Source organism: Euleptes europaea, chromosome 4 (assembly GCF_029931775.1).
Source record: "Euleptes europaea isolate rEulEur1 chromosome 4, rEulEur1.hap1, whole genome shotgun sequence".
NCBI classification, from domain to species: Eukaryota; Metazoa; Chordata; class Lepidosauria; order Squamata; family Sphaerodactylidae; genus Euleptes; species Euleptes europaea.
The window spans coordinates 66,992,362-67,010,599 of record NC_079315.1 but is presented as its reverse complement, the minus strand read 5'-3'; the positions used below and the strand labels follow the sequence as shown (position 1 = coordinate 67,010,599).

Here is an 18,238-nt window from a genome sequence, read left to right as displayed (position 1 = left end):
TGACATGATCTTTATTGTCCTTTTGGGTATGTTACTATTTCTTTTGACTTGTTTATAATCAATATATTGTGGCAGAACACATCTAGATTGTCAAGGTTTTTTTCATATAAGCTGTTATAAAATACGGTTACATACAGGGTTATCCTCTGAATGCTACATTTTAAAATGCCTAGAAGGATGGCACTGAACAGTGAACATTGAAGTAAATGAGCTTAGAACAGTGAAACTCTGTTCAGGATTACACAGTAAAAGACTGAAAAAGTGTTCGTTAATATTTTGAATTAAGATTGCATATGCAAAAAATGATTAAGATAAAAAATTTCATTTACAAAAATGATTCAGATAAAAATGTTACACTGGTTCCTATATTTTCTTTTAAGAATAATTTTAAAATATTTAGAAATGTATCAACTATTTAGTAATCCTTTCATATATCTGTTATTTTTTGCAGGATTAAAAAATACCAAAAAAATAGGAAAACAGAAAATTACCACCCCAAAAAAATTACGGAAACTTCAAAATTAGATCATTGCAAATGTGCTTACATTTTGCACAGCTACCTTCTGTTATAGCATCTGATAGCTTTATCCAAGATACTTCAGTCATTTCAATAGCAACTTAGTCAGCAATAAAACCACCACAGAGACAAGGTCCAACACGCCCTGCTACATTAAACCAGATAGTTAATGGAACATTGCATTGTTTATGGAAACAGCTCTAATGAAAAAAACTTTGCACAAATATCATAAAACTCTGCCAAATGTTGGAAAAGCCCCTGGTAACATGTCCACCATCTCATGTTCAAAACTGGCTGTAACATCCATTGTGTCAGATCCTCTCGTACTTTCACCAGAAATAATAGGTTTAAATTCTACCATCAAAATAAACCCTGCAAAAAAGAGGCCAGGGACTGTCCTAATATCAAAACGTTCAAGTATTGGACCCATGGCTCAGGATCAATGGGATCGGCCAGTCATTCCACCAAGAAGACCTGGCTTCCGGGTGTGCTTCATCTGCGGCAAGGAGTTTGGGTCACTATCCCTTCCTATCCATGAGCCAAAATGCCTGGAGAAGTGGCACATTGACAATGACAAGTTACCAAAGCATCTTCGAAGACCAGAACCTATTAAGCCTCAGGCCCTTTCAAGAGGCTCTAATAATAATATCAAGGCTGGAAATGGATTATCTTCTCAAAGTAATCAAGTTCTTCTTCTGCCCTGTGAAAACTGTGGTCGCACTTTTCTTCCAGATAGTCTGCTTGTACACCAACGGAGCTGTAAACCAAAGACCATCCCTGGGCCTTCACACTTCAGTCCCACTAAATCTTCTAGATCCTCGGGCTCTGGTTCTACTTCAACTGTGCCAGACAAGGTAAATGAAAATGCAAAAGAATCACAATTGTTTCCATGAGCAAACTCCAGGAAGACATTCTGCTCCCACTGAAGTTAATGGTAAAATGTTCACTGTTGATTTCCATCAAGCTAGGTTCTCATGCTAGAGATTACAAAATGAGTGGAATTTCCAGGCTAATTCTCATGTTCTTATGTATAAAGTATCATTAGAGATATTTAGGGAAACTATACACTATCTAACATGTATAAAACATAACATAGTTGTTGATTTGCGGAAGTGGTGGCAATTGAACTAACACGAACCTCAATATTATTTTGAAACATGTTAGAGATTTTGAAATTTAAACAGCTATGCTAGCCATGGAATGATGTGTCAGCTTAAGGCCAGCAATGCAAAACACAACCTAAATATAAGTAAGCAGATGGCACAGATTTTCTACTCTTGGGGAAGAAGCTGAATTAATGAAAAACACTAGGGCTTCCCAAACATGTGATTTCTGCTTGTGATGGGGCTCACACAAGCCTTTGCATGGAACTGTGATGACTGTGTACCCTACACTGGTTCAATGGATGTGTAGCAGAGCTGGACAGATGCTCATGATTTTTTTTTTCTCCTTCAGGGTCTGCAAAAAAATCCTTCACCTCAACTTTTCCTCTAATTGGGACTAAAGGAAATTCTGGGGAGAATATCTCTCTCTCAAATACTCTGTAGGAGAGAAAAGCTGTGAACATCTGCTCAACTCAATGAACCCATCCATTTAGAGCAAGAATCGTTTTCTTTAGGTTGACATTGAGGCTCTGTTCATATACTAAATCGAACAGCATTAGATACTTTTGTAGAGGTTATCCAGGAAGACATGCCTTAAATCTGGGTATAGGATTCTGGTCCTTGCAACCTGTACAGTGTATTCAAGTGACTGTAACTCAGATTTTTTAAATGCTTGTATTTCTAGTGAGGAAATAGTTTTTTTTTTTCTGTAGGGAAACAAAGACTCTGGTAATCTTTTCCTGATCAGTTTGTGACCAGGACATGATACTTTTTTACAAAAGTATGTGCTCCCTTTACAATGCTGGTTTATGACATGTGAGGACCTAAACTGCCAGTTTAAGAGACCCTATACAATAAAAGTAATACTTTATTATTCTCCTCACAGAAAGGATACTGAAACTATCAATATGAAAGCTTCATATTTGCATATGGACCAAGGCACAAAGAAAAATTATGATCGGCTCTCTCATTTTGTGAGGCCCTGAACTAGTTAAATCCATCTCTATGTGTATGAGACACTTTCCCCAGCAAAATTCTATGTGAAAGATATGTGCAAAAGACATATGGAAGCCCAATGTACAAAGAATGTTTATTTTTTGAACAATATTCTATAATTTTAGATCAAAAATGACCCACAGGAATGGTTTATTATTTGCAAAGCATTTTCTATTTTTAATTTTTGCTAACCAAAATTCATATGCCACAGCTCTTCTTTCTGCATTCAAAGCATGGTCCTTCCCTGTGTAAGGACTAACTGCCCATTCCTGACCTTTCGGTGGTCAGGGACAGCAAGGCTGAGGCATGGCAGCAGCACCTCCAAACCCATTTCCCGGCCGCCAAAAGGCTTTAAAAAGCCTTTCTAAATGGGGCAAAATGCCCCATTGAGAACAGAAATGCTGCACCTGCAAAAAGGCAGGCATAGCAACATTGTTTTTCCCGCCGGCGTGCTGCGTCAAAAGGGGACAGGAAGCCTCCTGTTGGCAGCTCCACCCAGGCATGCCCTGGGAACCCCCACCCCCCGGGATGCTGGTGTGGGGCTTTGCGCCAGTGGGATGCCGGTGGAAGGCCCAGGCAGTGTCCCTGGAGGGTGCTGCCATGAAAGCACCAGGAGACAGACATCTGGGCCTCCCCGCCAGCATTGGGCCCATTCTGGCCAGCGCAAGTAATACTGACACCGGCGCAGGGGGCCCGAATGCCGGTGCAGCCCCTTTCTGGCCTCAAACGACTTTTGTCCTGGAGGCTCAGGAATAGGCTGTTAGTGCCACTTCCAGTGGAATCCTTAAAGCGCTCAGTAAAAAGACCTGTTTCATCCCTCCCATCCCCTTAGTGCTACTGCTCTACATATTCTTCTAGATTATAGTCATCAGAATTTATCTGCCACAGGCATTTCCTTCTAAACCTTTCATTTCCCCACTGCTTTTCTCTGAACTTCTTTACTTGATCAACAAACCTCTTTAAAGTCAAGCACACAAATCGTTAAATTTTAATTGCTTCATTTTGTACCTGTATCTGCCAACCATTTCTCTATCTAGTACATTTTTATTCAATTCTCTGAATATCAATGGCTCTTCTTTCCCCATTTTTATGCTCACAACAACCCTATGAAGCAGACTAGGTTGAGAGTGACTGGCCCAAGAGTGGAGATTTGAGCTCTGGTTCTCTCAGATCATAATCTGATATTCTAATCACTATACCATACTGGCAGAGTGGCTCACACTGTAGATCAGGTTGCTTTCTGTACACCTCTGTACATAGCAAAACAGAGGTCTATGATGGCATGGAGAAAACTACGGTACCAAGTATATATTGCATGAATTGGTTTCACCAAATATTTCTTTACATTGCTTTTTTGTACAAGAACTCATCAAGATGGCATGTTAAATCACAATCCACTTTTCTGGAGCATCTTTCAAATGTGGGTTGATAAGGTTACCAGCTCCAGGTTGGGAAATTCCTGGATATTTGGGGTGGAACATGGGGAGTGTGGAATTTGGATGAGGGGAGGGAACTCGACAGGGTATAATGCCATATACAGTGGTTAACCTTCCAAAGCAGCCAGGGGAACTGATCCACTTCAAGGAGAACTGATCCCTGTAGTCTGGAGATCAGTTGTAATTCTGCGAATTCTGCAAGCCCCACCTGGAGGTTGGCAAGCCTAAGATAAGCAAGAATATATTTTTTTGTGATCTGAAGAAGTGTCAGAGTAATTAAAAATTGGTTCAACATGCTGCACTCCAATAAAATTCAGTTGATACTGATTTTTAACATGTATAAAATGGTCATATAAACTGGCCCTGATAAACTCATAGTACAAAGGTGGCATGATCTATTACAAATTTAAACCAGCCTCAGGCCTATTCAACTTTCATAGCCACTAGGGGACTATACTGCTATTAAAGAGCTAGGGATCTCTATCAAATTAAAATTCCTAGAATCCTTTGGAGGCATCTCTGATGGCTAAACCAGGTTTACATTTGTTCTGTTGGAGTGAATAGCAGGAGAAAGGGCAAAATACCTGTAAACAAATAGGGAGGCACTGCAGTCTGGGTCAACATTTGCTAAAGGTAGTGCTCAACATCCCCCAGTCATAAAAACATGGAGGGTGGTGATTGGGGATTGGTAGGAGCGGGAACAGATTGGTGGAAACTGTAGCTAGTCGTCTTATAAAATTGGGGCTAAAATGTACAGAGAGAACAGATGGCAATAATATAGTGGGGGAAAGAAATCAGGACCCAACCTCCTAAGTAAATTCTGACCAGATTAACAGAAAACAGTACTCTAGCTGGTGGTAGACTTCCATATAGGGATGTCAGCCTCCAGGTGGGACCTGGGGATCCCCCTGGATTACAGCTCATCTCCAAACTACAGAGATCAATTTCCCTGGAGAAAATGGATGCTTTGGAGGGTGGACTCTATGACCAGAGTTAACAATCTCCAGGTACTAGCTGGAGATCTCCTGCTACTACAACTGATCTGCAGCTGATAGAGATCAGTTCACCTGGAGAAAATGGCCACTTTGGCAATTGGACTCTATGGCATTGAAGTCCCTCCCCTCCCCAAACCTCGCCCTCCTCAGGCTCCACCCCAAAAACCTGCCGGTGTCGAAGAGGGACCTGGCAACCCTATCTATGGCATTGTACCCCACTGAGGTTTCCCAACCTGGATCTGGCAACCCTACCACTCCATCTCCTGCCAGTGGCAAGGGGGATCTGGCAATCCTACTTCCATCCCCTTAAGAGCAAGGCCGTGATGACAGGCCATAACTTTATAACAGATCACAAATATTTCATATGTTTACACAAAGATGTCTGGAATACATGGTCTCAAGAACCACATGCAAGAATAAAGGTAGCTGTTTCCCTACATGACTCTGAAGCTTATTGGGTGGTCTTGGGACAATCTCTGTTATCCTAATGCACCTCACAGGGTTGTTGTGAGGATAAAATGACAAAAGATGGCAAGATAAACATGTAAATGTACATATAAACAGATTTGTAAAAGGAATTCCCGGGGACTATGCTGACTCTTTGCTATACTGAGCCCCTACACGTCACGAAGAATGGGCACTACTGTGTTTTTTTTTAATGTTACATGTGATTTTCTTTTTACACCCTCCATCAACATTTCATGGGCTCTAGAACAAATCAGCTACTCTGTTTTGAGTTTTTATAACCATTGTTGTTGTATTGTAACCTGTTTGGTAATGGAATGTATGTGCTCTTTCGGATTAACCAAGCCTATTTGTATCAGAAGTAAACAGTCTAAACCTCTGGCAGTGCAAGTCAGTTCTGATATCCCTTTTCTTAGAAACTGCTCTGGCCTACATTGGGACATAAGAAATGCTATAAGCAATCTGTGGAGTGGTATTCTCAAAATCAAATACCGTAGTGTAAAGGAAGAGGACATTTCTACAGGAAATCCCCCCTTTCCAACCTTTTATGTAGCCTCTGCATTTTCAACATGTGGTGAAAACTCAATTCTGAAATCCTGTCAGTTGTATCTTGATCATCCAGTGCTGCCATCTGCTGTTTTTTTCCTATTGTGTATCTGCTTACAAAATAAAATACATGTTACCCTCTTGTCTTTCCTTTATCACTCCACATAAAGGCAGAGAAACAAGGCCCGTAACTTGCACTACTGTACCAATGGACTTCATGTCCTTACCATTAAAACAGAATAATTATTTGAGGAAGATGGGCATCCTGCCCTGACCTCTATATTTGATTTTCATTACTGTATTTTACTGTAAAACCTTGGCCACGAGTTTCTTAGAATCACAGCTTTTATAATGTTTCCATCAAATGCATCCTCAACAGAAATCTAAGTTCAAGGGAAAGTTTGATCTGCTTAATGCAGTGTGTAAGCTGAATGAGATTTAAATAAAGATGAGAGAATTAAAGAACACCTATAAAGTCAGGGAGTGTGATGCTGATGTTGAGGTAAAAAAATATGAGTTAGTGTAGCACATTTGCTATTGAAATAGGGATGACAAGATAGATTTTGGCAGAATTAGTGGGAGCAGTTGATTGAAGTGGGTTGGATTCAGCTAGATTTTCCACTTTAGTTGATGACCTCCATCTGAGTGTAGAGACAAAGGCCAAGCCTCCTCTGTTACTTTTGTTGGATTTATATGCAGCCTTTGATACAGTCGATCATGCCATCTTGTTGAGGCACCTGGAGGCAGAAGTAGATATCAGGGGATGTGTGTTGAACTGGTTCAAATCATTCCTTATGGATCGGATTCAAAGGATTGCTATTGGAAACCAGATGTCTTTGGTGTGGGATCTATCTTGTGTGGTTCTACAGGGTGCAATTATGTCCCCTATGCTTTTAAATTTCTATGTAAAGCCCTTAGGACAAATCATAGCTTTGGGGTTGGTTGTCATCATTATACTGATGATACTCAGCTGTATATATCCTTATCCAAATCTCCTGGTGATGAGGACCCTTTTTTCCCTCCCTGGAAACTCGGAAATAAAGCCGAATACCATATTTACTGGCATGGGTATTCAGCTTATTTCAGGTTTACTGAAAAAAACCAGGCCCAATAAACCCGAATCCGAAATTAACCAAAAAACATTTTGCACAGCCCTACCCGTACCTATATCTTGTTCACACTCATTGTTACTCAGAAGTGTATCCCCCAATCCAGTATGTGTACTTCTAATTTTATTACCCAGATGTAGCCCTCTGCTTTTATCCTTGCTGAATTGCATCTTGACTGGCTAAAAGTGAACAAATTGAAACTAAACCCTGAAAAGACAGGGGTAATGCTGGTTGGGAAGGAAGAGGTCTTGAAGGAAATTGTTCTCCCTTCTTTTGATGGAGTTCAACTGACCCTTGCTGACTCAGTTAAAAGCCTTGGGGTCATACTGGATCCAGCTTTATTACTGGAAAAGGAAGTTAATTCAGCTGCAAAAAAGGCTTTCTACCAACTCAGCCTAACCCATAAGATGGCCCTTACCTTGATACAGCTGACCTGACCTGACCAACTGGATCCATGCCACAGTAACATCGAGACTAGACTACTGTAATGCACTGTATATTGGTCTCCCCTCAAAATTAACTCGGAAACTCCAACTGGTCCAAAATGCCATGGCTTGGCTATTAACAGGAGCTACATGGAGCATGCATATTACTCCCATTCTGCAGACCCTCCCTTGGCTATCCATCTGTTACTGTGCTCAGATAAAGGTATTTGCTCCACCACAACAACTTTGTTCAAGTCAGCAGGGGCTTCTGCAGGTGCCAACCTACAAATGGGCAAAATCAGCAACTGCCGTATGTGTGCCTTCTCCTTTTTTGCCCCCCATGGCCTCCTGAGGAGGTCAGGAAGGCTCCCACAGTCCTGGTTTTGTGCAAACTACGCAATACTGAATTATTGAAGAGAGCTTTTCTAGGCAGGCAATAGAGTTGTGCTGTAATAAATGAGTCACAAAGTTACTTGGATAGGTTATTAGTAACTGTGGTCTATGCTACTGTGTTAAAACGAAGGTTGCCAACTTCCAGGTGAGGCCTGGAAATTTCCTGAAATCACAACGGATATCCCAACTACAGAGATCAGTTTGGGTTGCCATCTCCACCTTGGGAAATTCCTTGAGATTTGGGGATGGAGCCTTGGAAGAGTGAGGTTTAGGGAGAGAAGTGACCTCAGCTGGGTATAATGCCCTAGAGTCCACCCTCCAAAGCAGCTATTTTCTCCAGGGGAACTGATCTCTGCTGTCTGGCAATCAGTTGCAACTTTGGGAGATGTCTAGGCCCTACCTGGAGGTTGGCAATCCTACTTTGACACCAACAGTCAAAGAGTGGGAGCTTTCCTGACATCCTCAGGCAGGCCATTCCACAAGGCAGGAGAAAATACATGTACAGGCAGTTGTTGATTTTGCCTATTTGCAGTTTGCAAAAGCCCCTGCTGATATGAGCGGAGTTGTCATGGTGGAGCATAGGGAGAGAGGCAGTTCCACAAATAAGAGAGGCCAAGACCATGAAGGGCTTTATAGTGATAGCCATAGGGTTATCAGACCCCCCCCCCAGGGGCAGGGGATCCACCGCATTAGAGGCCCTCCCCATGGCGCCATTCAGCTGGCTGGTGGGGGGACTTAACAGCAGCAAATTGAAGGCCTCTGTCGCCAGCGATGTGTCGATGTCATTTCCGGCATGCACCAGAAGTAGCACCATCATGTCACTGGTGACATGGGGATGCTCTGGTATTTGGGGCAAAAAAAGTATGGTAAAAATGGCTTCTACAATACTGGTTTTGCCCAAATACCAGTGCATTCCCACATCAGCAGCAATGTGATGACAGGTGCTGCCAGTAAGTTCCTGCCCCCCTCCCCATCCCCTACTAGTTGTCAGGGGCTACCTGACAACCCTAGATAGCCAGTACCTTAAACTGAGCATATATGGACCTGCTTCAGGCTGGCCCTCCCTCTTGAGAAGCAAACAGAGGATTTCATGGGACAATTTGTTCAGAGCCCACTTGAAAGCTTTTAAAGTGAGCTAACCCAAAAGTAATGAGATAACCACCAGAGATTAGGAACTATCAACTTCTGGACTCTGTGAGTTCAATCCTTCCACTATGTGAAGAGCCTTGCTCTGATGGAGGAAGCTTTTCTCCATCAGAGCGTGCATTCTGATTGGACAAAGCTTCTTCAGCCTGAGTGGAAAGGAATCATAGAATATCATTCTATATTTTTTAGGAATTAATATGTGGCATAAAGCAATCTGAACCTGCCTGGTTCCTCTCCCCTCATGGCGACAATAGGATTCCTTTCAATAACGCTGTCATATAATTTATGTTATTTTCTGAAATCAATTGTCTTTTCGTTGTGCTTGTCCACAGCCTGCAGTGATAAGGAGGCCTCCAACTGTGATTTGTTACCTTTGTGGGCGTGAATATGGAACTAAGTCGATAAGCATCCATGAACCACAGTGTCTGAAAAAATGGCACATTGAGAATGACCAACTGCCAAAGCATTTACGAAGACCTGAACCCAAGAAGCCAGAGATCAGATCCGTTGGAGGTAAATTCCATCTCATCTAAAACGTTCAATATAGGGAATAAAGGGGTGGTGGGACAGGTTCACATCTATTAAATTTTTATGTTTTAGTTATTGACCTTGTTGGAATTTAGCTTGTTTCATCTTGCAAAATCAACGTGGTTTTGTATTTCTGACTACAACTGTGTATTGGTCGCATTCATAAACTCCTCACCATAAAATAAATGGATCCAATGAATTCTGTGATATTTATTTTTTTAGTTAGTTATACCCTATTTACTTCCCAATGGGTAACAACCATAACAGCTAACAACATCACTCTCCATTCCTCATTTTATCATCCAGTAAAGTAGGTTAATCTGATACAGAGTGGTTAGCCCAAGGTCACTGACTGAGCTTTCATGGCATATGCAATGTCGGCACAAATGTTGCACTAACAAGAAGAGTTTGACACATTCCCAGCCTGTGGCGAGGGTTTACACTGGATCAAGGTACACTACTGAATTCAAGGGAAGAGCTATAGTAATTGCTCTTCGTCCTGCAATTCTGGTCTTTCTGTTGCTTGGAAGTTTAGAAACGAATTGCTTCCCATCTTCTTTCCTGGTCCTGCTATTAGAAGAAAGAGCAAGTAGATGATCAACACTTGGTGCAGGTGAGTGGATCTCAGAGCAATGCAGATATAATTAGAAGCATGCAATACTTATGGTTGCCAGCTCCAGGCTGGGAAATTCCTGGAGGTTTGGGGGTGGAACCTGGGGAGGGCCAAATTTAGGGAGGGGAGGAAGCTTAGTGGGGTATATTGCCTTATCTTCTTAGTCTCAAGGCCTCTTAAAAAAAGAAGTTTCAATGACACAGAAAGCAACATGAAAACCCATTAATAAGATAAAAATAACACACAGGTAGTAGGGCTGCCAGTACTAGGCTGGCAACCAGTGGGAGCATTATCAATCGGGTGGGGCCCCTTGCCAGCAATGTAAGGACAATGTAAGTGACATCACTTCTTGTATCACTGGTGATGCTCTAGCATTCGGCAAAACTCTATGGTAAAACCATAGAGTTTGGGCCAAATGGTAAAACCATAGAGTTTGGGCCAAATGCTACAGGATTGCTGACAACACAATTGCATCACTTTTTGCTTGTCCCAGAAGTGATGTTGTCATATAGCCAACAATGCTGTTCAGCCCCATTCCACCCCATTTTTCTCCCACTGCCCAGCTATGGCAATTGGAATAGTCAGCAGGAGGTCTCCAGGTAGGCTTACCAGGTACTGTAGCTCCATCAGCGAGAGCTTTTCAGCAGCATTGCTGCAGCATGCGTCCCATGCACACGCCTGGTGCATCCTACACCTGTCACGATGCGTGTGCACATCCCATGTGACATGCCTACGTTACTTCCAGGTTTACTCGGATGTGTCGCAGACACTCTATCAATCTTTGCCGAAACTCTATGGTGATTCCAGGCAACAGAGATCAGTTCCCCTGGAGAACATGGCTGCTTTGGAGGGTGGACTCTATGGCATTATATGCTGCTGAAGTACCTCCCCTCCCCAAACCCCACCCCATCCAGGCTTCACCAAGAATTTCCCAAGGTGGAGTTGCCAACCCTATCTCCTGCTGAAGCAGGAGGACTAGCACCCTAAAATTGCAGTCAAATATGTCCAAACAGTTTACTCTCCACCAAACATCCTTTGAAATAGACCTGCCTTACATACAGCTAATGAAGGTGTCCTCTCCAGTCCCTCTGGTAAGCCATTCCAAAGGAATGAGCCTTCTACAAAGAGATCCTGTAGCCTAATTGTTGCCATACTGACAACCTAAGAGAGAGTAATACTAGGAGAAAGTCTTGAAGATGATAGCTGGCACACAATATACCAGAAGAATTGGTTCAATATATCTGAGGGCCCTACATTATGAAGGGCTTTAAAATTATATATCTGGCTGCTTATGCCACAGCAAGAATAAGCATTAAAAAAAAAGAAATCCCCATTTTACATGTTTACAGTGGTTAGACAAAGACACCCTTGGAAGCTTCAGAAACTTGGGGAAACTAGGGAAAGCTAGGTGCCACATCTGCCAAAGACCTCCATGTGTGTGTCTTCTAGAAACAGACAGCATCAGCAGCACATTCTATTGTCATCCTAAAAAAAGAAAATAAAACCACTGTGGGAGGTATTTATTCCTTTGATGGAGTCTCCATACTCCTCTGTGACCCACCTTGTACTGTCTGGATGTTACTTTAAAATGACCCACATGTACAACATGGAGCATGAGTTCTCCGTATGTTCTAGCTATGCAATGAGCTGCATTGTGAGACTTCCCTCCCTTCCCCATTTCCAGTAGAGCTTTATGTGGAGATTTCATTCAGAGAAACAGCACTGGGGCAAAGGGTTGACTCCCCAAACACACTCACAGCTTTTTTGAAGCCTTAAGGAAAAGCTGGGAGATTAGCATCATCTGTCATTTGGTTTACTATACTATGATAAAGTGGTGGATGCATGCTTGTGAGTAGTAAAGTTGGTCCACTGTTTCAGCCTACATACCACTGGTTTCCCATATGGACTGTGAATGCTATAAACAGCAATTATGCAGGAAGTTGACTTTTGTTTTCACACTCCAGTAAAGGTCAAACTACATGCTACATTCCAACTGCATCTCATCTCAAGTGAGCCTGATGGCCACTTTCCTATTGCACACATTCTTGAGAGCAGTCACCTTGCAGCAGAGAGAAGGTGGGGTGTGTGATGAAAGGGGGGGCTCATACTAAATCAAATGTGTGTGATAAAGCATCTGTTTTACCTGCTAAAGATCCCATGTTCGATCCATAATGTCTCCAGTTAAAATAAGCAGGTAGTTATGTGAATGCCCACTACCTAAGATCCTGGAGAGCTGCTGCCAGTAGACAAAACTGACTTTGATATTGGTCTGACTCCATATAAAGTGGCTTCATGTGTTCATTTTAGGGATGTCAGTTAACATCTCATCTTTGCCCACTGGTGCCTGAAGTACTGGTGGGAGGAAAGGAGGAGGGGGATGGAAGGTGCTCTGGTTTCACACCATCATGCTTACGTCACTTCTGGTTAAAAAACAAAACCCTGAAGTGACATATGGAAGTTTTAGCATTTTACAGAAACCCTATGGTAAAACCATAGAGTTTTCAGAAGTGCTAGACAGTCCACAGACAACACTTCTAGTTTTTACCAGAAGTGACATAAGTGTGCTGGCGCCCTAGGTGTCACCCTCAATTTCTCCAAGGGGGTTGCCAGCTGTAGCCTGCCAATCCTATGTTTAAGAGTGTTTATTTCACAAACCTGGAACCAGAACCCTGCATTCCATGTAAAGGGGGGGACACTTGAGAGGGAGTTTCAGGGGGAAATGGCTAGCAGGGCTATTTCCTTCCTTTCCTTGTCTGCTGCACAGCACTCCTTCCCCGAGGCAGCATGCAACAGAAAGGAGGCTATTGTCCTATCACAGCTGCGCTGCAATGTGCTGTCTGCCCCAGAACTTTCCAAGACACACAAAGCACACACTCATTTCCTGCACATGAAAAGGATACATGCTTCAGCCAAAAAAGAAACACCAGTTGTTTGCTCATCCAGTGAAAATGAATATTAGGAACAGGCACTTTTAAAGATCTAAGACTTACCGCTCGCATATGAAGCATCGGATATGAATCATATTACAACTATATGGGGCCTTATGGAAAGATCCATTTTTGTGTCTGTTATATAAACAACAATGGACTTTTTAAAGGTTTCAGACATATTTGGGCTCTGTGTCTGTGCACAACTTCTAGACAATGCATTACAGCTATTGCCTAAAATACCATACCTTTTGGCAAAGACAAGCTGCTTGCTGCTTCAAATAAAGCTGTACAGTTTTCTTGCCAGGCACTGCCAAGGAGGATTAGGTGGTGTAGATGCCATTGGTACAAGCTTATACAGCTGTTAAACAGTCTCAGCTATATGTGGATAGGAAATGGGCTTTGATACACATTTGAAGACACAGCGAAAGCAAGGGCTTTGATACAAATCATGCTATTTCAAATGCATTCAATCTGCCTCTGTTTCTAAACTTGATTGCAGGGACATAGCAGGGAGGGTGGAATGAAACGGACTTCAATTGAGGTTTGCTCATTTGGCCAGCTGGTCTTCGAGTTAACCTGCTCTAAGTCACATCGAAGCAAAAAAAAAATTAACCTAAATTGGAACCTTTAAGAACAGCAGGGGAGGAGAGAGAGAGAGGAGGACACAGCAATGCAGAGAACACTGTGTGCTTTCTCTTCCATTACTTTGGTCAGATAACACTGGCTCATTAAGCCGGATTTGTAAGGCAGCCAAGCGGTGAAACCGGCTGATATTGAAGTATAGGCAAATATGTTAACAATTAGTTAAGAATGTGTAACATAACACATGGTAAAATATTGTATCCATATATACAAGATGCTTAAGTTTGTAGTTAACTTTGTTTGACCCCAGAGACAATGAACAGGGTTTGGTAGGTCTTTCCCACCCCCGCTCCCCTCCAGCTGTACGGTTTAGTTAAAACTGAAAGGCTCAGTCAACAGGTATTTCCTGAAAATATTTTCCATGCAAAGTTGAATGTGGTTCTGCGGAATGAAAACTGATATTTTCTCTTTCTTAATTTTCCAGCCAAAGGTTACTATGATCTTGATGCTTTAAACGAGTCTGCCTGGAACAGCGCCCAGAGCCAGTTAGTTCCATGTGATATTTGTGGTCGTACCTTCCTGCCAGACAGACGGATCGTCCACCAACGGTCGTGTAAACCGAAGATCCCAAAACAAAAAGCCCCTGCTTTCTATCCAAAATTTTAAAGAACAAAATGGCCATTGCAACACAGAGGACACTGAACAATCGTAACAGTCTATAGAATCAAGGTCTGAACAGGCCCTGTTCATAATTATCGTGCATTTAGTACATAGGTGAAATGTAAACTTTGTTCTTCTAGTGGTGTTTTGCAGCAGTGGTATTGATCATGTGTTTCATTACGAAATGAGTCCAAGCCTCTCCACCAGACAGCAACCTAAAGGGCAGATTGTGGCCCAGAGACTGTCTAGTGAATCCCACTGTTTTACTATACCATATGTCATTACAAAGTGCTTAGGCTTTTCTAGACCTCTGCATTAGTAAATCATGTGTAAAACTCAGACAGTCACCTTTTTTCCCCATAGACTTTTTTAACTTTTGAAATTTATGTTAAAATACTCTTTCTGGGGTTGTGGTGGGGGGAGACAATAAAAGCTTCAGCAACCTTCTCACATTATGTGTCTCAGGTCTTGAATATGAAATATTTAGGCTTTACAAATATCCTAATCTAATTGCCAACCTTGTGTATAGGTTCTGAAGGTTATGGTTAATGACAGGCACCCCCCCCCCAAAAAAAAACCAACCCTACTGGGTGATGTGAACTCACTGTACAGTAATTTACTCGAGTAAACAACTTACTGATTTACTTAATAAAGATTTATTGTGATATGAAGTTTTTCTGAATTACGGCCTATTTATCAGATTTAAGAAGTGTATCCTATATTGGTATACATATGTGTGTATGTACAAATATAAAATTATCAAATTAGACATATGGTTTGCATCATATGGGGGGCCCTGGTGGAACCTTTGTCCGGGGGCCCATGATGGCTCTCGGCAGCCCTGCTTCCTGGAATCTAGCTCTCAATGTGTAAGATTATTATTGTTGTAGTAGTAAATAGTATACAGGTACTTCCTATTTTGTGATTTCCTTCTTCTGCAATATGATGCGATACCGTTAGGGTTGCCAACCTCCAGGTACTAGCTGGAGATCTCCTGCTATTACAACTGATCTCCAGCCGATAGAGATCAGTTCACATGGAGAAAATGGACTCTATGGTATTGAAGTACCTCCCCTCCCCAAACCCCGCCCTCCTTAGGCTCCACCCTAAAAACCTCCCACCATTGGTGAAGAGGGAACTGGCAACCCTAAATACCGTCCACACAGGTGTACCAGCTATACAGTTGTGCACTCAGATATTGAATAGTTGAATAATAAAAAAGTCATCTTACTTAATGCCTTTATTATAAGTAATTTAAAAGTAATTTAAATTGTTGATTTAAAACAACAATTAACAACCTCTGTTAACATTAGCTAGCAATCGGATCTCTTTGTATTCTGGTGCCTCTGTGGGTTTAGAATTCTTGGAAGTCATAGAAAGGGAGAAGAAATATCACAGGGAAGAGATGCATGCCCCCCCTTTCTAAGGCTAGGAGTGCTGCCTCTGCAGCGGCTGATCCAGCCTGTACTTTACTTATGTCAGACTCCCTGTCTGACATAAGTACATTTCCCAGAGTGAACCATACATGGTGCCTCAGATGTGTCAGAAAGAGCACACACAGTGCCAGAGAGGTGGTAGAGGAGAATGCCAGTCTGCACCCACCCACCCACCCTTCTTGGCAAGTAAGTTGTGGGGACAGGAGAAGGTGGAAAATAACAAATGAATTATATATATTCTTAAAAAACGAATGGGGAGAACAAAAAAAGAATGAATTGTTTTGAAACAAAAACACACACAACCCATGTAAAATCCTACCTATCTGCTATTTGTCTGAATTAGACTATAGTTGATCCTCTCCCATACTAGACTACACTGTAGGTTTCACAAGGAAACGTGGGAAATGCTTAGGGCAGAGGGAGTAGAGGACAAGATTTTCAGCAGCTGCTTAGGCTTCTCCGATGTTTGCACCCGGCCTGAAAGATAAGACGCCACTTGACAGTGTGCATCTGTTTCCTTTGCACATGCGAATGTAGCTCTCAGGGAATGCAGAAAAGTGTATATGCCAAAGAGCACATTACTAGACAGCCAATTTGAAATAAGAACATATTCTCTCATTTCTCATAGTCTGGAACATGTTGTTGCCACTAATTCATACCGGACCATTCAACAGATATATCACAATATAAAGGAATTATAGGTAGTATGTTCCATATGTCTGGAATCCTGTTTCCTGCACACGAGCGCGCACACACACAAACACACAAAATCTTCACTTTCACTGTGAAGAAAACACATTTCTAATGCATGGTTGTGGAGAAAAAAACAAAGTATTATCCATAGGTTGTAGGGGTGTAGGAAAGAAACAGAAGGAAGACGAGTTCTATTTTATAAAGCTTTAAAAAGCTTGAGTGGGACTATTTAATATCAAAATTAGGGTTGTGCAAACAAAACGGGTAAATTTCGGGTTCAGGTTTATTGGGCCTGTTTTTTTTTTTTTTTTTGGTAAACCCAGATTATGCCAAATACCCATACCAGTAAAGGGGTATTTCAGCTTTATTTCCGGGTTTACTGAAAAATTCGGGCCCATTGTAGTCTATGGGGATTTTCCCCAAAACTCCTGTGGGGGCATTTTTGGAGGTAGAGTCACCAAATGTGCAGCATGGCTGCAAGGGACTCTCCTTAGATGGTCACAGAAGTTTGGGACAGGGGGGTCCAATTTTATGGGCCCGCAAAGGGGTCGCCCCATCCTCCAGGCATTTGTGAGCTGAGCTGTCCATCGGTTTTCAGGTTCAGAAGTTCAGCACTGCTGAGGACTGGCAGAAAGAGCCAATTGGCAGGCTGGCACCTCAAAGTCTGGGGTCTCCCTTCATATCTGGGGTGCACAGCATGATGTCCATTCAAATTAGCTTCCAAACTGAGGAAAAGGGCTTAAATGCAAGAAAAACAATGCATGGAAAACATTTCTTTTGGTGGCAAATGACATCCTGTGAACAGTCCTTTATAATAGTCATCAAAATTCTGATTTCAAGAGATGGTCATGGTGTGGGGAAATGAAGCGCCTACTTGGGGCCACCTTCAGTTTGAGAGCAGGTTTTTTTTTGGGGGGGGGGATATCGAAGCCAGCCAAAACCATGACCAAGGCAGCTCTTGTGAAGGAGATTGCTCATCTGTGTGGGTGAGGAGTCTTCTTCAGAAGCCCAGTAAGTAATTGTAGAAGCTGGAGTTTTTTAGTTAGAGTTTTTTAGTTATGTCCCTCCGGATGGAACTGAGTGAGCCCCGCCCACATCTTTTAAAGTGCAGATCAGCTTGGTTGGTCAGACCAAGTTGGCTCCAATTACACAACCCCAACCTCAAAAGCACCCCTACTATGGGGCCCTAACAAAACCAGAAAAATATTGAAAGATGGGAGAAAGCACAGAGCCATGCATGTGAGCAAAGGCAAACAGCTGAACCTGAAAAAGCCAAATAATTATTCAGCTTTTTCAGGAATCGCCTATTTGGCTTCAGGAAGCTTCCCAGGTTTTGGCATTCGGTAAAACTGAAACCCGAACATCTCTGTCAGGTACTTGCTCCTCTTGTTGTCTCTCCTGTCTCCCTTTGCCCAGGAAACTGAAAACACATAAGCAGATGCCAAAATAACTGTTTGACTGGGAGTCTGCCAGCTTCTCCTGGATGTTGGAAGTGGTTCAGTTCTGATTGAAACATTCACTGTATTTACAAATGGTTGTGGTTTGCGTTGAGTCTTGATTAGTTAATTTCCAGTTGGACATCCCCAGTAAGATGTACAAATGAAGTCTCAGCAAGCGGAGTTGACAGGATGTTTTCTGTCCTTTTGTGGTCTGCCGTTATCCCGT

At 42.3% G+C, this 18,238-nt stretch overlaps 1 protein-coding gene across 1 annotated transcript; it reads left to right on the top strand.

The window, feature by feature from the left end:
• The first annotated feature begins 705 nt into the window (after window positions 1–705).
• ZNF475 (zinc finger protein 475) lies at window positions 706–14,450 on the top strand. The gene is made up of 3 exons (XM_056848999.1): window positions 706–1,371; window positions 9,464–9,644; window positions 14,269–14,450. The coding sequence occupies exons 1-3, from the start codon at window positions 706–708 to the stop codon at window positions 14,448–14,450; spliced, it is 1,029 nt and encodes a 342-aa protein (XP_056704977.1).
• Window positions 14,451–18,238: the final 3,788 nt, after the last annotated feature.